General features: G+C 44.2%; 1 protein-coding gene across 6 annotated transcripts in view; it reads left to right on the top strand.

The window, feature by feature from the left end:
- DAB1 (DAB adaptor protein 1) overlaps window positions 1–23,884 on the top strand; it is a 1,219,211-nt gene that overhangs the window by 1,063,621 nt on the left and 131,706 nt on the right. For all 6 annotated transcript variants that reach the window (XM_047788898.1, XM_047788901.1, XM_047788903.1 and 3 more), the window contains 2 exons: window positions 3,441–3,580; window positions 11,615–11,713. In XM_047788898.1, the coding sequence (XP_047644854.1) occupies window positions 3,441–3,580; window positions 11,615–11,713 (239 nt within the window). The remainder of the gene's footprint in view (window positions 1–3,440; window positions 3,581–11,614; window positions 11,714–23,884) is intronic.

Below are 23,884 nucleotides of genomic sequence, written 5' to 3' on the forward strand. Positions count from 1 at the left end.
TGTTGTGATTTCCCCTAAACACATGACCTTTCTCTTGTCCATCCTAAAGCATAGGGTCAGGGGTGCTTTCCGCAAAATAGGCTGGGGATTCATGATGACATAGGATGCATGGCAATTGACCCTCTCCCTAACACCCTCAGGTCATATGTGCCTCTGAAGGAACAGCCTTAGGGCTCTGATATCTGTTATTTATTTCTTAACTTATGTATCTGAGACCTTGCTCAAGATGTGCTCATGAAAAATTACCCTTTTAATGGTGGAACATTTAATGAGAAACTGGATTATCTACTGCATAAGTGCCCTTCATACAAATTAGCTTGGCCCTGGGTCCTAATCTAAATTGGGCTCCCTACTTTCCTCTAAATGGCCTAATATTTTCTTATTAATCTCTGCCCTCATTCACCTGATCTGGCTCTGCCTCCTCTTATGAAGTGTCTCTCTCAGCACAGCTCTGAGCCATGACAAATATTTCTTAAGGCCATCTTTGTATCTGACTTGTGAACATTTTTTGGACGGGAGCTGGAGGCCAGAAGCTGTTTGTTCCATTTTCAAGCCATCTCTCCACAGGGGTTTTAGCGCTGCCAGTGTATCAAGTATCAGCAGATTTGGGCCAGACGAGCATTGGTGTAAGTTAAGATGGGGCTTTATAGGGAAGTCAGATAGATGTGAAACGATTTAACCATCATGGTTTAGAGAACAAGCTTAAAGGCGCAGGACACCAACAAACCACAAGCCTGAGCCTTGGCATCAGTCTGGGTTTAGGTCCCATTCAGTGCATCTGGACAAATTTCTTGCCCTCTTAAACCTTCAATTTTTAGACCTGAGTAAAAGTACCTACATCTTGGATTATTTGGGGGGCGAAAGAAGTTGGTGCGTATAACATGCTTTATGTAGGATGTGATAAATGCTACCTGGTATTGTTGTTATAATTAAACTTTGGAGGAAGTTCCAGAGAGTGAAATGTATGCTATTAGTGCCTGAAATAGTATCAGGAATTGAAAAGGCAGAGATGATATTTGGGACAGAGTAAGATACTCTTCCCATAGGCCACAAGTACCAAATATTATATAATAATGCAGGGAGAGGAGTTCCCGTAGTGGCTCAGTGGTAACGAACCCGACTAGTAACCATGAGGACTCGGGTTCGATCCCTGGCCTTGCTCAGTGGGTTAAGGATCCAGTGTTGCTGTGAGCTGTGGTGTCGGTTGCAGATGCCTCTCAGTTCCTGTGTTGCTGTGGCTGTGGCGTAGGCCGGCAGCTACAGCTCCGATTCCACCCCTAGCCTGGGACCTGCATGTGACCCAGGTGCAGCCCTAAAAAGACAAAAAAAAAAAAAAATGCGGGGAGAGGTGCCCTGCGGTGCCCATGGCAAGATGTCCGTACAGCATGTGTCATGACAAATATTCTCCTCTTTTCTTTGCCCTCACTGATCCGTGAAGCTTAATTTTTACTTCGATTACACTTTCAGACTTATCATCTATGTGTTATACATTTGCTTTATGGAGTGCAATTCAAAGTCTTGAAGATACTAGGAGTCAGCAAAGGTGTGGTGGAAAAAATACCAAGTGGGGTGTGGGGATGACAGGTCTGGACCTAGGTCTGTACACAGGCATCCGTGCTCTCCTGCCCTCAGCATTGTGTCCTCCACATGCTTCCTTTTTTTTTTTTTTTAATATTATTGGAGTATAGTCAACTTACAATGTTGTATCAGTTTCAAGTGCACAGCAAAGTGAATCAGTTATACCTGTATACAGATCCATCTTTTTTTTTTGCATATAGGTTATTACAGAATTACTGAGCTAATAATAGGGGCAACAAGTCCTTTTTATAGAAAACTTCCCATGTGAATCCATGCTTTGCACATACTATCTCATTTAAGTTCCTGTTCATGATAGCTCTGGAAATAGGTATTTAATCTTCATTCAACAGTTAAGGAAACTCTTGGCAGGCAGTTTAGTTGGCTTACAAGAGAGAGAGCCATGACTTGAAATGAGGATGTCTGGCCCTAAAGCTTATACCTTCTTACATACCTAGCATAATACACAGCACATTTTTGTTTGCAGTTGTCAAAAACTTGAGCTTCTAGGGGCATAGACTTTGCCTTATTCATCTGTTGCTATTTCTCTAGCATCTGGCACAGAGACCATGCCCAGTGAGGGGCGAATGAATGAAAGAATGAAATGCAAGCTGTGTTATGCCAACAGAAAAACATTGTGCACTAGCTAGCTACTGTTGGTTTTTTCTGTTTTAAGTGTGTCCTCAGATAATTCACAACCCTATGTACTGGGAAGGCCTTAGTCTGTGCATCACATAGATAGAGAGAAATGGACTGAATCATCTCCAGCGTCCTCAGCTCTGAGTTTGCCACTGATGAAAGAAGGCCTGGTGGAGGAGGTATTGCAAGTTGAAGTCCATGTCATTCCAGGAGATGCGTCTCTGAACACGAGGGCCTTCCAGGTTTTAAGAATCACATGAGCAGTTTCCCAGCCTGTGACTCCTTTGATGGAAGTTTGATGAGGTTAGAGATTGGCATTCCTATGTATTTTTTTTCTTCTGACTCTGTGAACACGGCCAAGCTATTTGAATTCTGTGACGTGCATCTTTGTCATCTGGGAAAGGGAGATGGTTAGGTCATTGTGAAGAGTAGGGGTAACGTTTCTAGAACATCTCACAAGAAATGTGCTCTGTTAACAATAACTTTACTGTCCTTATTTTATGTGGATGTGTTTGAATTTGTGGTTAACGTGTCTTAGAAAAATATTATGCTAGTAATTATTGAGAGAGCCAGTTGCAAGACATGGGCTCACCGTACTAAGGATTGTGGAAGCCTATGTCTGTATACACATGAGTTGGCAGAAGAGATATTGTAGAACCTTTTTTTTTTTTTTTTTTGATAATTGTCCCCGGGTCATTACTTGATACAAAGCAATTACTCTGGCGTCTCACTATAAAACAGCTCATAGAATTGAGTGTAAGGAGGATCTTGGACTCTGGCCAAAGTCATATTAAATGCAGGAAATGCCAAGGAAGCTCAGGGCTGACATTTCTCTAACAAGACTCTCAGACATAAACTTGTAGTGGGTAATGATCACTGGCGATGACCTGGTGTGTCTCACACTCCATATTGGGTGCGTTACCCGCATCATCCTGTTTATTGATCTTGATGCCCCTTTGGGGTTGGGTATTTCTAACTTTATTTCCCCCCCCCGCCCCCCCGCCTGAGCAGGACTCTCACAGAGGCCTATGTAATTTACCTGAGGACTTAAAAGAAGAGAGCCAGAATTTGCATCCAGGCGTCTGACCATTCTTTTATACTTGGTCCACTGACTTGACTTTCCTAGAACGTGGATGAACCAGAGAGCAACCTTGGAGCTTCGGATCTTTAAAGCCCATGGGGCCTGAACACCTGCATATCTGAATCCTGCTTTTCTCTCTTTCCAGGTCAGGATCGCAGTGAAGCCACTTTGATAAAGAGGTTTAAAGGTGAAGGGGTCCGGTACAAGGCCAAACTGATTGGGATTGATGAGGTTTCCGCCGCTCGGGGAGACAAGTTATGCCAAGACTCTATGATGAAACTCAAGGTGCTGTGCAAACATGTTCCTTTAAATTGTGTGGGTTTGCTGTACCTGAGAGGAAGAAATGATTATGGTTATTCTGCTAAACGTGTTTTTATTCATGTATTGGTATATTACTTGGTGTACTGATGACTCACTGCATTTACTTAATGGGATGAGATGTCAGTCATTTGGCACATGTTTCCTGAGCATCTCGTAGGTGGAGGTACTTTGCTGGCCCCTGTTTTACAGCGTTTGAGCATAGCACCTTTTATTCCTTTGTCTTCACTCTGCAGTGCCGGTGAAGGTAAAAGTACAAAATCTTCAAGTTGTACAGTCCTACAGATTTTATAAATTTTCCACCTCAGTTTTGAATAGGTTTTATATGTTTTGCCGTATGATGAATGTAGTAAAAGATGATATGATAATAAAAAATCTGATTTTAGCCATTCTTGTAATTTCTAGTCATGTCCCCCAAATAGTTTATAATAAAAAGGAAAATATTTTTTAAAGTGATATATGACTAGATATTGGTATTTGGAGATCTCACAAAGAGGTTTCTGATTATAAATGCTTTAAAGAAGCCTTTTCATTGAGAAATATAAGAACGAAATTGGAAAAAAATTGTAATACACAAAGTAAGAAAATGATGTTATTAAATGGCCTTTAAACACACATAAAAACAAACATTGTTTGTTCCCAGATTCTCGTCTCCATGTGGTCCATGTTTCTTTTTTATTTTTGGCCATGGCTGCAGCATGTAGAATTTTCTGGGTCAAGGGCTGAACCTGTGCTATAGCAATGGCCTGAGCCACAGCAGTGACAATGCTTGATCCTTAACCCACTGTGCCACCAGGGAACTCCCTATGTTTCTTAAAGGCAATATAAAATATTAGAATAACCATTCAGCAAGAAGTCCGCAAGATATCTTATACACTTAAGACCTATAATTTAATTGTTTTCCTGATTATGGAAGTCATAAAATGCTCGTGGTAAGATATTTTGAATATACAGAAGGATTCAAAGAGGAAAATTAAATCATCCACAATCCCCCCACACAAAGAAAATTAGTATCAATATTTGCATGTGTAACTAACAAGCTCTCTTTGTATTTTTATATACATCTGTATGTATGTATGTGAATCATGTACATATATGTACTATAATTGGAATTACTATTCATAGTTTCATATCTTGTTTCCTTTCTCACCTGATAACATGCCATGAGCATTCTTTTCATATCTTTTAATAGCTCCTGAGGACCCAGCTTTGTCAGGGTAATTTTTTTAATGTAATAAAAAGGGAAGAAACGAAGAGAGAAAAAAATAAAAGAGAAAAATGGCTGATCAAGTGCCTAGTAATATTAAATGAGGCAGTATTTATAAAACATATACCTTATATTGCCTTTTCTTGAATAGACGTTTAATAAGTCACAGCTATTATTTTTATTTATCCTGTATACATTTTCCCAACTGTTTAACATATATATCAGATGCTAAGACTGTCTGTGGTATATAGAGCTATAGGAATCATTTTCTTTTAAAAAAAAACCTCTTAATTTTCTCAACTATATATGCATTACTTCCTTGTTATTTTTTAACTGTTAAATAGCAAACTTTATTGTAATAGTTATGAATCTACTGTAAGGCATACTCAAGTGATAGATATAAAAGACATTAAAGTCATGATTGCACAGATAGTATCCTTGGAAGAGGTTAAAAATCATTAAACAATGTTATGAGATTTTAGGAGAGTCCCAAGAATGAGCCCCCTTCTTCTGCCAAGTTCAAAGCTGAGTGATAAATAGACCAAAGAGTCGAACACAGGAAGAATTCTAAATTCCAGCTTGATGGCTGATGAGTACTGGCCTGGAGGATGTGATGTCAATATGCAGTCACAGGGCATCCTTGAAAGAGACTCTTCCACTTGGCTTGTGAAGAAGGTGGAAAACTGCAGCACCTCTCACCCCCCCACCCCATTCATTACCCTGCCCCCTGCCCCCTGCCCCAGAGCAGGAGCATGACTCCGGCATGAGATCAGACTGGAACACAGCTTCTCTACCAGCAGGCAGAATGCAGAGAGAGAACCTGCAAGGATGGAGCCAGCCCCGCCTCCCCAAGGAGACCCTCAGCAAGGATGGGGATAAAGGTCGGGAACTTGCCTCTTCCCGAAGTCGCTGCTGACTGAGTGTGAGGCTGGGCAAATGAGGATGTGCTTTTGACAGATATTAATTAAGAGGCATCGAGAGGTGATCCCTGGTGGCTCATCGGTTTGAGGATCCAGCCTTGTCATACCGTGGCTCTGGTTCCTGCTGTAGTTCGGGTTCCATCCCTCGTCTGGGAATTTTTATATGCCGCGGGCACAGCCAAAAAAATAAAGATATCAAGAAAATCTCCAATAACCTGGTTTTCCCCCAGAGCCAGAAGTCGTGCTGAGGAGGAGGAAGGAGCGGATGCATCACCTCCACCCCCACCCGACTCCCAAAGCCCCAGTGGTTGCATTCAGGAGACACTGGTCACAGGGCACCTCCTTGGCCAGTTGCCTTCACAGAAGCAAGAGCGTCTCAGTGGGTGTGCGAGGAGTTGGCCCCTGTGCCCTCACGTTCTCCCTCAGGATCAACCCTGGGCCAGGCTAGCCGGACCAGGCCTGGCTATGATTGCCAACTGTGTGTGTGTGTCCTGCAGTGAAGTGCCCCGTCTGTCACCCCTTATAACCCTGAGGTCCCCAAAGCCCTAGGAGTTTATCCTACCACAGCACAACTCCTGTCACATGCTCTGAACTAGTTAAGGGTTCTTGGCTCCCAGACAATTTTCTTTCATTATTTACAAGTTGCAGAGAAAAATCTTGACATTTCCTCTCCCAGTAGTTTTTCTTTAGGAAACACAGCAACATAAACGATTGATTCTCTATTTGGCCACCGGCCCAGGAAAGAAAGACAAAAAAGTACAAAGTGCTAGTTAGCCTTGCAAAAAGCCCACTTGTTCACGTCAGGCCAGATGAGGAATAAATTTTTTTTTAAATCTGCTTTTCTTTGCTTGACTCACTGAAGCTGGTGCCTCTTCCTGTCTTAGAGGTTTCTCTTGGATTTTAGAGATTTGAGAGGGATTCATAATGCGAGTTTGAGTGAGCCATTGCCTATCTACCAGTGAAGCCTCGTTGTCATCCTGTTTTAATTTTGTCAACAAAGCACTTTATATTATCTCTCTGGATCTTAGGAGGTATAGATATTAGCACCCCTGTCTGGGGACTAAGAAGTCTGAGGCTCATGGAAGTTATAGGATTTGCCCCAGGACCTCATTTAATTTGGGATAAGCCGAGAATGCAAACCTAGATCCCCAGATGCCCAGTTTTTGAGAACATATAGTTTAGTGCTTAATTATATTCTGTTTTGTATCTGCATTGAATGTAGCTTGGTCCCCCCGCCCCGGATTTAAGCCTCTGCCCATAGCTCCTCCCCACCCTCTGATCTCCCATGGGCACCTTCTTCAGTGGAGTCCAGATGGCCCGAGAATGCAGTCCTCAGGGGCCAGTCTCTGGGCACAAAGAAGGACAGTGGAAGGTATTTGTAACCCTCCCCCCCGTTTAGGTGGGAAAATTGAAACTCGGGTTGTGTTTTTTTTCCAAAGATCATACAGCTGGTAACTCGTAGGGCTGAGATCAGAGACCGGGTTTAGTTCATGGAGCTTTCTGGAAGGCATTCTAGGTTTTCAGCCATTCATGCTTGCAGCCTGTCGTGTTTGCACACCTGCTTGACATGTTCTATGGAGATTCCAGTCATCCCATCACATGCAGGCACCCTGCTAGGTGGGGTTTCTCAGCTGGGTATCATCTTTTCGGATTCTCATGGCGTCCCTCGGCCTGGAGAGGGCCGCCTGGCCCCTTCCTCAGGATGCTGCCTATGTGTGACCCCCTTAGGGAGTCCTGCATCCACCAGTCCACATGGTGCCTCGAGCCGGTATTGCTCCACAGTAGCAGTGCTAGTCCTGGTGGTGTGGTCATTCTTTATCCAAGCTCTCTGCACAGTGTATCCTTTGCTAGGTGCGGTAGGTATGTGGTTCTTTCTTCTGAGGTAAGACGTGTGAGTACACTCAGTTCAGGTTCTTCTTCACTCCTGAGTCTGGAAGCTGGTGGTTCCACTGGTTTCTCATCATTGCTCTCAAACAAAAGAGCATCCCCCCCACCCCCAAGAGGGTTGTAATGGAAAGGACCCTAACATTGGAATTTGAAAGATGACTGAATTCCCTCTGTCGTCTTAGTTTCTTGAGGTTTTGGGTGGTCACTTGACCCCTTGACCTGTGTCCCATCACAGGTAAAATAAGGGAGATAATGCCTCCTTCCTAGGATTGTGGCACCAGCTAATTTATATGACAGGTGAAAGGATGCCTACCATTTGGGAGGTACCCAAGAAAACACCTGACTCCCTAATTTCCAGGTTTCCAACAGTGACTTTATAGGTCAGGTGACTGTTTAGGCACAAAACCCCCAAAAGGCAGCTACATCCACATCTTCTGACTCCCCAGCAAGCCCTGTCCCCTGGCCTCCATCGGGTCTCCATCACAGCCATGAATAATCTGCAGGAGGTGAGCCCCTGTGGCCTGCCATCTGGTGGCACTTACTTGGACTTGGTGCAGTTTTCTAGAGCTCGACTCCTTCTCTCCTGCATTTGTCCTAAGAAGCTGTACCACCAGCAGCCCCAAGCAGAAGTGCTCCCGGAACATGCATGTCTGCTCTCTCCATCCCAAATTCTTCAGCCATGTTCTTCTGGGAAGTTCTCTGATAGCCATTTGGATTCATAGGAGGCGAATCAGGGCATCGTCTAGTCAGCACTACCATGTGCCAGCAATTAGTGCTGTTTGATGTTGCAAGAATTCCAAGAGCCAGGAATTGTTAGGACCCACTTAGAGACGGGGATACTGAAACTACGCTTCTTGACCAAACATGCAGCCCTCTCCCCACCATGTGCTGTATGTCCCCAAGCAGGAAGGACTTGAGCAAGAAAGGGGGCTCCCTTTCCTTGGGCACCGTCCTTACAGTGCTTCCATTTATAACGGTTCTGCTTCTTGTTCTCTTCTGCGTACCTCTGGAAGCTGAGGTTGAAGGTTAGAGGGATGACAGCATCAGCTACTGTACTCCCCATCCAGCCAGGAGCACCAATTTCAAAGTCAAGTTTTCATGGGTTCAAAGCCTGGCTTGTTCGCTATCCAAGTGAACAGAAAGTCACTTCACTTTTTTGAGTGCTTTTTTTTTTTTTTTTTTAAACGCCAGGCTCATCTGCAACACTGAGCCCATAGAATGAATACCACAAAATTCTGAGCACAATTGAGCTTTTGTGTTCAACAGATGAATATCTCATATGCCAGAGGGTGTCACGAGGAGAAGAGATTCAGGGAGAAAGGAGGAGATGCAGTTTGGTGTGGAGGGTGGAGAGGTCAGAGGTGGTATCTCTAGTAAGGTAACCTTGAAGAGAAATGCAAGTTACCCTTGCAAAGACCTCTTCTGATCAGCCCCAATGTCCTTAAAATTGTCCCTCAGTGAATGTACGGAAAAGCAGGCAGCACACGGAGGAATCTAGAAACGTTTGAACAGGAAGAGGGGTTAAAGAGTCAGAGGACTTAGCTTTGGGGAAGGTCATTCTCCTTAACTATTTAGAGGGTAACCCTTGGAGGAGGGATCTCATGGCAATGGGTACCAGCCCTGAAAGGCCAAAAAAAGGAATACTGGGTAGGGTTATAGGAAAGGAATCCGGGCACATGTAAAGGAGTCATAACTGGGCGTTCCCCTTATGGTGCAGTGGAAACGAATCCGACTAGGAACCATGAGGTTGCAGGCTCAATCCCAGGCCTGGCTCAATGGGTTAAGGATCCAGCATTGCTCTGAGCTGTGGTGTAGGTCGCAGACGCAACTTGATCTGGTGTTGCTGTGGCTCTGGCATAGACCGGCAGCAACAGCTCCAATTGGACACCTAGCCTGGGAGCCTCCCTATGCCGCAGGTGCAGCCCTCAAATGACGGGAAAAAAAAAAAAAAGTCATAACTGCCCCCTGTTCCAAGAGTCTGGAGAGTGGAAGTATAATCTTTAGCTTTCCTACCAACTCTCCGTGCCATCTCGGGACTGTCTACCCACCTTTCTGGACATCATTTTTTTTCAGCTGCCATTAGAGAGCTTTGGACTGATGCATTGTAAGGTTTTCTCTGGCTCTGAAATTCTGTATGTCTGCAAGTACGTAAGAGGTGCTTGAGGTTGAACGGAGAACTCCTGAGGGAGTGTTGTTCCCTCCTAGTAGGAACCAAACAGGAGCTAGACCACAAACTTCAAGGGGACAGTCATTCGTTTACTAGGAGAAATGGATTTTTTATGGCATGCCTCCAGTGTAGCTGGCATTGTGCTGGCTACTTTACATACGTGTTCATTTAATTCTCTCAAACATGCAAGAAGAGTACGTATACTTGAGGAAGTAGGATTGAGAGTTAAATTGGATGCCCAAGATCACAGCCGGGAGTATAATCCAGATGTTTCAATTCCGTGGACTGTTCCCAGCACCCAGAGTGAGGAGGATCAGACACCCTCGAGAGGGTGCCCCTCTCTCTCACCTGCCCGTCATTCCTCATTCTCTTCACTGAGACCGGGGTTGAGGACAGCCCCACAGACTTTTCTCACCTGGAAATAGGAAATCATTATTATTTTAGATTTTTCTACTCCTAAAAAGCACCCAGAGTGATAACCGCTGAGAGTTGGAGTTACTCTAGCCCTCTGTGGAATCTAATAATGACCAAGGAGCCAGAAGCCTCCAAACACCTAATGCAGCATCAGCAACAGCCCTTGAGTATAAATCCCTTGAATGGCTTCCCCTAAAATGAAGCCTGTGCTCACCTGAATTGGCCACCACAGAGGCTAATTTAAAAAGCAAGTGTCTTTACCCTTAACCTGCATTGTATCTACTTTGGAGGGGATGCTTGAGAGCACATCCTTATAACAATGATTTGCTGAGTATCCCCTGCCCTGCAGGGACTGTCCTGGGTACCAGGGGTGGAGCAGTGAACAGAGGAACATACTCATACATACCTTTTGTGCCATTTACTGTCTGATGGACACATTCGCATGTCTTCAGTTTCTAAAAAACGTGAAAAGGCAGGGAAGCGTATTTTCAAGACATGAGATGCACTTCGTAGGTACTTTCTTTGAAAGCACAGGAAGGATGGGGAAGTGGTAGAGGAACATACAAAAGTGGAGGGGGGACTGTGGACCCCAGATAGATGACTGCGATAATCACACTTTTTCTAAACAAAATTGAGACATTCCATCTGGCAATGATTGTTCATTTCTTTCTAATCTCCAAAATTAATTTGTGTGAAAATGTTCCCTGGAAGTATAAAATAAAAATTGCATTTAGAGAAGTTCCCATAATGGGTCAGTGGTAATGAACCCAACGAGTATCTATGAGGATTCCGGTTTGATCCCTGATCGTGCTCAATGGGTTAAGTATCTGGCATTGCTGTCAGCTCCAGTGTAGGTCGCAGATGTGGCTCGGATCCTGTATGCTGTGGCTGGGATATACATAGGCTGGCAGCTGCTGCTCTGATTGGACCCCTGGCCCTGGAACTTCCCTATGCTGTGGGTACAGCACCCCCCCCCAAAAAAAAGGCAAAAAAAAATCACATTAGAAATATATTCCATGATTCACCTTTATTTAAAGGGTCAAAACCATATCCAATAACAAAACCCAGTGAAGGGAGTGATGAGAAGACCATATTCGTTTTCTCCTGGGGTCTCAAAATTCTTAACCCAGCATCTAGGCACAAAGTAGGCATTCTGTGAATCTTGGTTCATCAAATGAGTCAGAGTTCATATATCTATTTATACAGCATTCGCACAGTGAGGACAGCAATTGTCCTAAAATATCAAGAGTATGCAAGCCCATTGGGGAAGGCAGAATGGAAGGGGGAGGAGGAAAAGATGTGTCTCATTGGTGCCATCAGGTGATGGCATCCGGCAGGCCTTTGGGACCAGAGGGAATTTTCAAATGAAAACACAAAAGTAAAAACCACATCCTTCCTTTCAACAGGGCGTTGTGGCTGGCGCTCGTTCCAAAGGAGAACACAAACAGAAAATCTTTTTAACCATCTCCTTTGGAGGCATCAAAATCTTTGATGAGAAGACAGGGGTAAGTAAAAGAATCACATGGCATATGGTGAAATTGACTCCATTGACAGATGTGCCCTTAAGAGCCTCTCCTCTCTGGGCAGGAATATCAAACAAGCATAAAAACACATAAAGCAACTGACAAACTTGATCAACTCTGATCATCCATCAAAGGGAGGCTCTTCCCTGACTTGGCCACAGTGTGACTGCACCATGTTTCTTATTGTGTAATTGGGATGAAAGTGTCACACGGTCCTGGAAGTGTAATGGGAGATTGATGTGCTTTGAGGAGCGGAGGGTCATGTGACAGCTGAAGTTAAATTTCTTTGTGTCTTGGCAACTTTAATGACATACATCCTAGAGAGAGACACATGGGGGTCTTCTGACTTGGTCAAAGCATCCAGACTCTGTTGAGTTTAACCTGTGGTACCTTGCAGTTGCTATCATCAAAAAGAATAAATGGAGTTTTCAGTCTTAAAAAAAAAAAAAAATCTATCACTGCCTGGCCAGGAAGTGTAAGGCCTGATACCTTTGTTGAACCCACTGAAGAAATGGTTTGTGTTTGTAGCAACCTCCCAGGAGCAATTAGATTTCACGCATATCCCCAGGACTTGCCTGGCATTGTTGGCCTTCTTTGTTGATGATAAAGGAAAAACAGGAGCACATTCTGTGATTTGTTTTGTCCAGAAAGCCAGAGTCAAGTGGACATGTTTTCCCTTTATTCTTTCAGTACATTATAGCTTCTGTAAACACCTCCGTCTATATCAGTTCCTTTGAACTTCACAGATTATTTACTGTTCACTGTGTAAACAGTACTCCGCTCGCCAAGTTATCTAACTGTAGTCATTTGCATCGTAATTTCCTCCCCTTTTTTTCTGGTTCATATTAGGATACCATACGGGGAGTAGGATGATAATTTAACATTTAATCTAAAATGGATTTTCTTAAAGAAAAGTTACTCCTGAGTAGCTAAGAATAGTGCAGATATTTTTACACCCATGTTCACACCATGTGCATAACAGCATTATTCACAATAGCCAAAAAGTAGAAGCAATCTAACTGGCCCTTAATGGATGAATGGATAGACAAAATATGGTATCTACCTGCAATGGAATATCATTCAGCAGTAAAAAATGAAGAAAATTCTGACATAAGCTACAACACGAGAGGCATTATGCAAAGTAAAATAAGCCAGGCACAAATAGTCAAATGCAGTAAGATGCCACTTAAATGAGATATCTAGAGGATTCCGATTCATACAGACAGAAAGGAGGGTGGTGGTTGCTGGGTGGGGTCGGGGGGCAGTGAAGAGTTCGTGTTTAATGCGTATGGGTTGAAATGTTTGGGAAGAGGAAAACACTGCCGGCGACGGATGTGGCCATGATGGCTACACAACAAGTGCGTGTAGTTTATACCACTGAACTGGAGACTTCAGAATGGTTATAGTGATGAATTTTACGTTACGTGTATTTTACCACAGTAAAAAAATAACTAGTAACAGTAACTCCCATTTGGTGCATACCTGCTCTATATTAGGTACCTGTTAGTTGCTTTGCAGTTTCATACCTGAGAGAGTCCTGGGGGAGAATAATGATACCAACTACTGCATCAGGCACATCATATGTTCCAGGCATTGTTGTAAGCCTTTTGTAAGTACCAGCTCACTTAATCCTTAAAACAACCCTATGAGGTAGATACTGCCATTATCTCCATTTGATAGTTGAAGATATTCAGGAGAGAAACAGATAGGTAACGTGCCAAAGGTAGGTGGGGGTAGAGACGGGGTTACAACCTAGACAACCTGGCTTATAGGATTGGCATTTAACCAAGATGTCTGTAATCTCTCAGACTACATGACTTTTCTCATATACACCCAGCATGTAGGAGGCAGAGCTGGCATTGACCCTCCAGTTGGCTTGAGTCAAAAATCAAAGCAGTTGACCTCTGTTTTATAGGGAAAGGTGACTCTGCTTGGGATGCTCGGGTAAAAGGGAGTTTAGAATGAGACAGAAGCATCAGTAGTCAGGGGGCTTGAAGGCTTCAAGACAAAGACCCTCATGCACGTACGTCTCTTATGCCTTAATTAAAGTATGGTTTCTGGGAAACAGGAAGTGTTTCTTTTTCCCTGGGCAGACGGTAGCTTGGAGACCGGTGCTCAGTGTTGAACCTTGCATTTTAGAACGGGTACAGTCAGGTTGGAGAACATCCTGATGAAGACACCAGGGGACTGAAAACAATGCTGGGCCGACACCTCTTCACACAGATGTGGCTTCGCGGGATCCTGTGTAACACACAGGAGGCAGAGAGCTCTGGGCTTGTAGACACTTGGAGGATGGTGTTGACTTTTTAGCATCCTTCATGGGTGGGCACCGAGGAGTATGGATCAAACCCAACTGAGGGATACGTTCCCAAAGATTTGTGTGCCCCAATGTGTGTCATCATCTTTAGTCTCCTCCCAAGTCCATGCCCGTTCATCACCATGATGTTGCATCACCAAAGGGACTGGAGTGAGACAGTGTGTCTGTTACTTCATGTCATCCTGTGCCGTGTTTGGGGGCTTTGCTCTTCTGTCAGGTACCCCACCATTGAATAGTCCTAATCACCAAACTTTAGCTAATGAGGAGCAGTAGTTTATATTCTTTACCCTTATCTAAATCCTCCCTCAAGGAGTTCCTGTCATGGCTCAGTGGTTAGCGAACCCAACTAGTATCCATGAGGACACAGGTTCAATCCCTGGCCCTGCTCAGTGGGTTAAGGATCCGGCATTGCCATGAGCTGTGGTATAGGTCACAGATGCGGCTCAGATCTGGCATTGCTATGGCTGTGATGTGGACCAGCAGCTATAGCTCCGATTAGACCCCTAGCCTGGGAACCTCCATATGCCTCAGGTGCGACCCTAAAAAGACAAAAGACAATATCAATCAATCAATCAATCAATCAATCTTCCCTCAAGGCTAGCTAAACCGGCCCCAAAGACAGATACCACTCAAACCTTATAATATGATTTTTGATGCTTTGGACACAAAGAGAACAATCATAAAATCATTATTTCAGCTCAAAGCCCTTTGGTGTTGTGGGAAAAAATGCCATACCCGAGTGGAGAATCAGGAGGAAGGCCGTTAAATGCTTTTGTCTGGCTTAGTCTGCTCCAGTTCTGTTTGATTAGCATTAGGTCCCCTGTCCCTGGGTTTCTGCATCCTTAGCTAGTTAATTTGTCTCCACACAGGTCTGGGGAAAACTGGTGCAGAGGAGCAGCTGTTTAAGCCTGAAGCAGAGAAGAGGGTGGGGCAGGACATTCCCTTATTAAGGATGTCCATCTCTCCCAAGAGTCATTCAGTAGAGGAATTCCCATCGTGGTGCAGCGGCAACGAACCCGACTAGGAACCATGAGGTTGCGGGTTTGATCCTTGACCTCACTCGTGGATTAAGGATTTGGCGTTGCCCTGAGCTGTGGTGTATGTAGGTCACAGACAGGGCTTAGATCTGGCGTGGCTGTGGCTGTGGCGTAGGCCAGCAGCTACAGCTCCGATGGGACCCCCTAGCCCGGAATCCTCCATATGCTGCAGGTGTGGCCCTAAAAACCAAAAAAAAAAAAAAAAAAGTTGTTGAACAGAAGGAGGAGCTGACTTCAGTGTGAGTCAAGAAAGAGAACCCAGACCAGGTGACAGGAGTTTCTGGGAGGCATTTTCAGTTTGTAAGTATGGAAAATTTCCCTCTCGCCAGAGTAAGATGGACCACTTTCTGTGCAGGTGAGTTCCCCATCCCTAGGAGGATTCAGGCAGCAGTCATGTGATGGGGATGCTGTGGAAGGAAGGCGAATAGAGGATGAGGTATTGACCAAAGTCACAGCTAGACTCATTCCTGAGATCAGTTTTAATATTCTGTTCCTCCCTTAAAGTCATCCCTATTGATGTGATTTATCTTCAGATAAAAGGAGGTTTTTCAAAACACCATTGGAGATTATAAGCAGGAAGAGTTTAGGGAATCTTTGTCATCACCCAGCAGGAGACCGACTGAATTGCGCAAGATAAGAATCTAAGTGAAATGTTTTGTCCTACATATCAAAGAAATAGAAAACTGGGTCTTTGTCATTTGGAATGACAAATCTTAGTTGTTTATCATGTCTAAGGTATTCCTGCTCAAGCTTGGCTGCACTCTTGTTGTTTTTTTTTTCCCCAAAACCAAAAAAAGAAACATTAGCAGAACGTGACAATAGCTAGAATTTGAAAAATCCAAAAGCTGTCAAAAATATTTTGATCCCAATTAAAGAGACCCTTTGCAGCAATTTACACCTTGTCTTGAATTTCAAAGGGCTCTTGATCCCAATCCTTACATGAGGAAATTTTGCTTTATTATTAGTATATCGCAGGGAGTAAATCAATATCGAAAGCTGTTCATATTTTCAGATACATAGGTATTGCTAATAGGTCAAAAGGATCAGCGAGAATGCAGGAAATGTCACATAGAAACTCACTGTTATTATTAATAGTAGGAGCCGTAGCAAATCTGGAGTAGAATGTACATCAGTATGTTACCAGATCCTCAAATCAGACCAGGGGGCACCAAAGTGGAAGTGATGTCATCTTCATTTCACAGAAACCGAGATTCTGGGAGTGTCCCTGCCTTGGCTGGAGACTCACAACAGACCTCCCAACCCCAAATCTTGTGTCTTTTTAGGGAAAAAGCATTACCTTTCTCCCCATTTTCAATTCTGTTTCATAGAATTACTGTAATTTGCGCCGTGAAAAATCATAATGATTGCAGGAGCCTATAGAGAAGTCTGTTTCTCAGGAGAGAGGGCAGTGGTCTGTATCAGCTTTTCAAGATACAGCAGCATCACATTCCCACAATCACAGGTGAATTTTGCTTGTTTACTTAGTGTGGCCAACCCTGATTTGGCACTGTTATGTGTACCCTTCTAAGGACATCAGAGCAGTTCTGTGAAGTTGCTGCTCTTATTAGCATCCTTGTACAGATGCGAAAACTGAGGTCCAAATAATTTACACAGCTCACAAGAGGCAGAGCTGAGATTCAAGCCCAGGTAGTCTGGTCCGGGGTCCTTATAAGTATCATTAACAATAACATACCTTTCGTAGTGTGTTTGGGCTGCTATGACACACATACTACCAACCAGGCAGCTTATAAACAACAAACATTTACTTCTCACAGTTTACAGAGGCTGGAAGTTTCAGGATCGTGGCCCCAATATTTGATGTCTGGTGAGAGACCACTTCCTCACAGGTGGTGCCTTTTTGCTGGGTCCCTGCCTGGTGGAAGGGGGCCTCATTTATGAGGGCACTAATCCCATTTATGAGGTCTCTACCCTCAGGACCCGATCACTTCGTAAAAGCCCCACTTCCTGCTACCATCCCTTTGAAGGTTAGAACTTTAGTATATGAATTTGGGGATATAAACATTTTATATATATATATATATATATATATATGTATATATATGTATATATATATTTGGACCATAGCAACATCCAAGATGGTAAAGACTTCCTATGATATGTTTAGAGCGGATTCAGTATTACCCCTTAGTATCACCACTATTCACTTTCATTCTGATGAGCGTTCCTGGGTGCAGATAAAAGGGGTAGAGTTATTGGGCCTGTCTTGTGGGTAGAATGTTGGCAGTGGAACCAGTACATGGTCGGTCAAGAGCATATTGGATGCCTATTCTGTGCCATGCGATGCTCTTCTTTCCTGAGGATTCAAAGATGAAGAAAATACGTCCTTGCCCCTGAGCCGCTCAGTGTCTGATGGTGAAACCAGACTCACCAAGTGAACTGACAGCTGCTAAGACACAGGTGTGAATGGAGTTGTCAGTCCTTAGCGGATGGAGACCGAGCTTCGCTAGGAATATTCCGGACGGTGTTCCCAGAAAAGAGCACACTTATTGGCAGTGGAGGAGTGAACTGGAGAGGACCACATAAGCAAGTCAGGGGAGAAAAAAAAAAAAACATATTTCTAAATGTACAAGTGTATGAAAGAGAAAGATATATGGGTTTGTTCCTTCTTCCTTTTAGGAAATGATTGTTGAATACTTCTGTCAACACTCAGATGAATGAAGCTGTATCTTTTTGCTCCTCACTGTTCTCTCTCTGACTAGCACATACATGATGTCCTCATAGCAGGTGCTCAGAAGTACTGCATAGATGATAAAATGAATTTAGGGACTGCCAATCAGCACATGTACCCAGAACTAGGGCATAGCAGTGAAGAGGTGGAGAGCGACGCAGGATTGAATGGTATCCCTCATAATAGAGGGGTCATGATGTTTTAAATGCAGTGGCTGCACTTACATTTCAGGGTTGACTTAATCATTTATTTTTCACTGAAGACCACATATCACCCTCTTTGCATGTCCCCCAAAACAGGACTGTTCTTCGCCTTGTTCTCACTGGATGTTTTGAGTGGGACTGGGGGAGAGCAGCTGAGAAGGGGCAAGGGAAACTGGTCCTCGGGAAGGTGACAGGGAGGACGGTGAAGGGGCTGCAGAGCAGGATGCTGGGACCTGCGACGTTGTCATCCTGAGAACCATGGCAGCAGTGCACAGGACTCTCTCGCGAGGCTGGCTGTGATGACTAACCTGAAAGCAGGACTCTATGGCTTCTAGCAGTCTTTTAGCAGTCTTTCCTGGACCCTGACTCGTTTGACACCCAACCATTCTTGGAGGGTTGTATTACCCCAGCTTTTACAGATGAGTCAACTAACGTACAAGTAGGATGAGTTGTTTGCTCGAGGCTACTGCATATAGCAGGAGTTGAAGTCAAATTCACGTTTATAACTCCTAAGCTTGTTTTATTTCTTTGACTCCAGAGATTCTCCACTTGACCAGTTCCATCATCATGAGGGCTGTTTTGGAATTCAGTATGGGCATTTTGATGCAGGAAGTCGCTATAGGCAAGGATGGCACTTTGCCATGGTTGGGACAGTCACAGCAGAGATGTTTCCCATGCTATTATGACTTGAAACATCTTAACACACATTCATGTAGATGAAAAGCCTGTTTCTAATTACCTGAATCTACCTTACTCTACTTGGATATAAAAAAGGTAATTTTCTGGAAGTTCCCATTGTGGCTCAGTGGGGTATGAACCCAACTGGCATCCATGAGGATGTGGGTTCAATCTCTGGCCTCACCCAGTGGGTTAAGGATCCGGCATTGCCATGAGCTGTGGTGTTGGTCACAGAGGTGGCTTGGATCTGGCATTGCTGTGGCTGTGGCTGTGGCTGACAGCTGCAGCTCTCATTCAGTCACTAGCCTGGGAACTTCCATATGCCACAAGTATGGCCCTAAAAAGCAAAAAAAAAAAAAAAAAAAGGTAATTTTCTGCCATATTGATCATACTCCTACAGCCTAGGAGGTAAGACATATATAAATAACTATCAACCCAAAGCAACAATAATAACATGATAAGAGAAAAATATAAAATCATCATGAGTTCAAAAGAAGAAAGGATCTCTTTGTACTGAAAAAAAAATATGACATGATGGAGAATAAAGGGCTGAACCTTGAAGGAGGGGAAGGGTTTGAAGTTGGAGATTTAAGAAAACCAGTATCCGGGCAACGGGAAATTATTGGGAGTGTTTGCTAAGGCCCTAAGGTGAGAAAGTTGTGAAGGAGGGCAGGTGTGGAGAAGAGTAAGATGTTTGGATATTCTGGATGAGAGGATGTGTGATTGCCATCACTGAGAGAGAAAACCACAGAGGTGGGCAGGCCCCATTGTGAAGCCTAGAACATAAGGCCAGAGAGTTTTGGTTGACTCCGGTCCACTACAGCCTCAGTTACTATTCAGTGTATTCTGTGGCCCTGAAGCTGCACTAGCTCTCCAGAGAGGTAGGGACAGTGACTCTAAGCCTTCCCTTGGCCCGTAAGATGCCTTCGTGCAAATCAGGGAACCATCCCCTTCTCCAAGGCTCATTGCCATGGATGACTTTTCCTGGGAAACTGTCGGAGTAAGTATACATGTTTTTGATGCCTGTATGATGACCAGCTGCTGGTAGTGCCATGAAGCTCCCCCCTCCCCTGGCCCAGCTGTGTGGAGCAGGTCTGGGAGGGCCTTTGGAGCATGAGCAGAATGCAGGGGCTGCTGTCTTGCCATTTCCTCCACACACCCGCACTGCCCAGCTTCCAGGACTAGTTCAAGGTGACCCCCCCCCCCCGACTCTGAATATCCTTCTTCACTCAGTGATCACCTCAAGGTCCAGCAGTGTCACCCACAACAACGGTAGCAGCATGGCACCATACTTCCCATTCGTCGAGCCCTTTCTCAGGCTTTGTTAAACTAAGTGCTTTGCACATTTTACCCTCTGAGCAGAATCCATATTGGGGTTTCCAGATCCATAGCCCACGCTTCTTGCCAGTTTGGTCTTGACGCCAGAGAGTAGACCTAATGAAAGGAGCTTCCTTGGATCTAATCCTGCCCAACTGTGTGGTTATAAAGTAATTTTTTATTAATGACTTTGTACCTGCTTTACTCTTAAGATAGCAATAATCAAAGCCCCTGTGTCTTAGGGTTGGTGCAAGATTAAATAAGGATTTAATTTTAATCCCTTAAGACTTAGAAAAGTGCCTGGTAAAATAAAAGCTCTAGTTATTAAATATTATTATATTATTAGCTCTATTGTCCCCTCTCTGATATGGACTTTTTTATGTCCTCTTAGCCGAGTTAAGATATCCTCTTCTATTCTTCCTACAGTGTCTCTGCTCCCTCCTATCATGGCACACCTGTATCAGAATGAGTTGACTCACACTTCCCTAGACTATGGGCTCCATGAGGTACCTGGTCTCATCCACTGGTGTATCTGCAGAGTTTCCACACGGATTCTAACCTGTGACAGATGCTGGGGCACAGTGAAGGAAGGGGATGAAGGCAGTCAGGGAGAGATGGAATGAAAGAGAGGGAAGGAAGGAACAGGAAGCAACGAATAAGTCAACTTATAATAGAACTGCTATTGTCTGGGCCAGATATTGGAGCCCAAGATGCTACGTACCAAGGACGCTGGCCTTTCCATGCAGGCAGTGAACACAGAAAGAGTAAGACATGTGATTCAGACTTCCCTGGTCTGGGACGTCAAGGATGAATGGTCCCTTAAGTATGGACTAACCTACTCATTTTCAAGTAAAGAAATTCACAACCTAAGGAGAATGGCTCTTGAGACCTCGCAGCAAATTATGTGCAAAACACCTAGGCTTGAACATCCTCGGGACAGATCCTAGACACTCAGGGATGCTCCCAAAACAGGAGGTAGAAAACATCTGCCTCCCTCCCTCCACTTCCTTGCTTTGCCTTCGTTTTCCTTTCTCTTTTCTTCTCTCCTCTGTACCATCTCCATGCTCTGCTTATTTGCCTCAGTGTTCAGGCTCCAGCATGCCTGATGGCAGTCCCAGATCCATTTTAATATCAAAGAGACTGAATATTGGAGAGGAAAAATTGAGCCTCTCTATGTTTAGTGGGATGATATTGGATTTTAATTTATCACAATAAAAAATCAATTTGTAGCTCAAAACCAACATATTTTTAGAAATTGGCTTTGTCAGGAAGCTGCCTCTCTTAGATAATTTCGACAGGGGATAATTCATAATGGGAAAAGTATGCTCATATTACTCTGGGAAGTGAAGACCATGAATGTTTTCAAGCAGAAATGTCCTAGCTTTCCCTTAATAAATCATTTTATCAGTTTTGGCCTTTAAGGAGGTAAAATTTTCTGGGATAGCTACTTTTATATGCATGGTCCCATTGAATTCAATCCCTAAGAACTCAGCTAAGAAAGTAATATTAGGAGTTCCTGTGGTAGCTTAGTGTTAACGAACCCAATTAGTATCCATGAGGATGCGAATTCCATCCCTGCCCTCACTCAGTGAATTAAGGATCCAGCATTCGCTGTGAGCTGTGGTGTAGATCACAGATGTGGCTCCGATCCATCTTGTAGCTGTGGTGCAGGCTGGCAGCTGCAGCTCTGGTTAGACCCCCTAGCCTGGGAACCCCCATGTGCCACAGGTGTAGCCCTAAACAAATGAACAAACAAAAAAGAAAGTAGTATTATTTCCATTAAATAGATAAGGAAACTGAGACCTAGAGGGGTAAAGAACTTGCACAAGGTCTCATGTCCAACAAATTAGACGACTAGGAACTGACTCCAGCAGGGCAGGGTGGGAAGGCCCTTGGTTTTTTTTTTGTTTTTTTTTTGTTTTTTGTTTTTTTGTCTTTTTGCTATTTCTTGGGCCGCTCCTGCGGCATATGGAGGTTCCCAGGCTAGGGGTCCAATCGGAGCTGTAGCTACCGGCCTACACCAGAGCCACAGCAACGCAGGATCCGAGCCGCATCTGCGACCTACACCACAGCTCACGGCAACGCCGGATCGTTAACCCACTGAGCAAGGGCAGGGACCGAACCCGCAACCTCATGGTTCCTAGTCGGATTCGTTAACCACTGCGCCACGACGGGAACTCCCCTTGTTCTTTTTAGTTCCCAATGGTGGTCTCCTTTTCAAGGTCGTAGTCAGAGTCATTTGCAGTCTGGTAACCATTCATCTGTTCTGCAGGGGAGAAATCTAGCTGCCCTTAGAGTTGTCATCATTTAGACCAACCCTGTGACTGAAGTTTCTCGGCTGTTGTTTGGACCCCAGAGGGGCGTGTGAGGTGCTGGTCTCAAAGTGGCAGAGCCTAGATATACAGCGTGACCTTGAGGATGGCTCATCTGCTGACTCTCTGGGACTCTTTCCTTATCTGACCCCTGGGGTTGTTCCTCAGACTTTATCCTCAAGGTCCAGATACTGGACCTGGCGTGCCTTATGGTCTCTCGTAACCATTTCCCAAGGCCACCACAGACAATATGTAGACAAATGAGCTTGGTGAGATCCCACAAAACATGATTTCTAAAAACAAGTAGCTAGCTCTGCTCTGGATGATAACTGAGGGATTTTTTTTTTTTTTTTTTTTTGCCTTTGTGCCTTTTCTAGGGCCGTTCCTGTGGCATATGGAGGTTCCCAGGCTAGGGGTCTAATTAGAGCTGTAGCCATCGGCCTACGCCAGAGCCACAGCAACGTGGGATCCCAGCCGCCACGTCTGCAACCTACACCACATCTCACGGCAACGTCAGATCCTTAACCCACTGAGCAAGGCCAGGGATCGAACCCGAAACCTCATGGTTCCTAGTCGGATTCGTTAACCACTGCGCCACGACAGGAACTCCCCGAGGGATCTTCTAATTTGCTTGTTCTGGCCCCACGTGATGAGCCCTCTAGGAGAGCAGGATGAGCACCATCTAAAGACCTCTGGTTTTCATCTCTGGGCCCTTTGTTCCCTGCTTTTTGGTGGCTGATTTTTGGGATGAGTGCTTTTTATAAACTTGGAAAATAGATGCTCGGCTCTGGGAATTGTATTAGCAACTGTAGAAGCCACTGCTTGTTGAGCACGGCTTGCCAGGTACTATGCCAAGTGCTTCAATACCTTTTTCTCATTGAATTCTTGCAGTCTGTCTCTTAGTTATTGTTGCCATTTTACAGACGAGGTGACCGAAAGGGCAGTTGGGTCCCTTGACCAAAATGACTCTTAACTTTTTATCCATTTAATCATTGAACAAATATTCATTGAGTACCTACTGTGTGCCAAGGAGTATTCTCAGGGGTGTGCTTACATTGGTGAATAAAAGGAGCGTGTCTACCTTGTGGGTATTAGATTCTAATGCGGCAAGACAAAGAAGAAACACTAGACATACCTAAAGAATATACTTTGTTAGAAAGTACTGAGTGCTATGCAAAAAGATAAAAGTAAAGCAAGGTCATGGATTTCCCAACTGTACTTCCTTCGTCCTTGCAGGAGGGCCTGTGACATCCGTGTATTGTAAATCACAGATATTCACGTGCTCTGGGAGCTTCCTATAGTTCTGAGGGTCAACTGAGTAACGGAAAAAGACACTTCTGAAAATGCTCATCCAGATTCCAGAGGCCGTTACACTTGATAAATCAGAGCTGTCCGTTTGGGTGTCTCTGCTTTTATTTAGACGGCTGATTGCTTTATCTGGGATCGGCTTTTATCATTTTTCTATCTTGCGCATTTGTTTTAAATTTTAATTTAGAACTCATTTTCCCTGACTGTGCCTTGGATATTTAATAAGTGCTTCTATTTTTATGAAGACACTCCTTACAGGAGCTGTTTGTATCGAATTGGTGAGGCTGTAATT

The sequence above is a fragment of the Phacochoerus africanus genome, chromosome 8, assembly GCF_016906955.1.
Source record: "Phacochoerus africanus isolate WHEZ1 chromosome 8, ROS_Pafr_v1, whole genome shotgun sequence".
Lineage (NCBI taxonomy): Eukaryota > Metazoa > Chordata > Mammalia > Artiodactyla > Suidae > Phacochoerus > Phacochoerus africanus.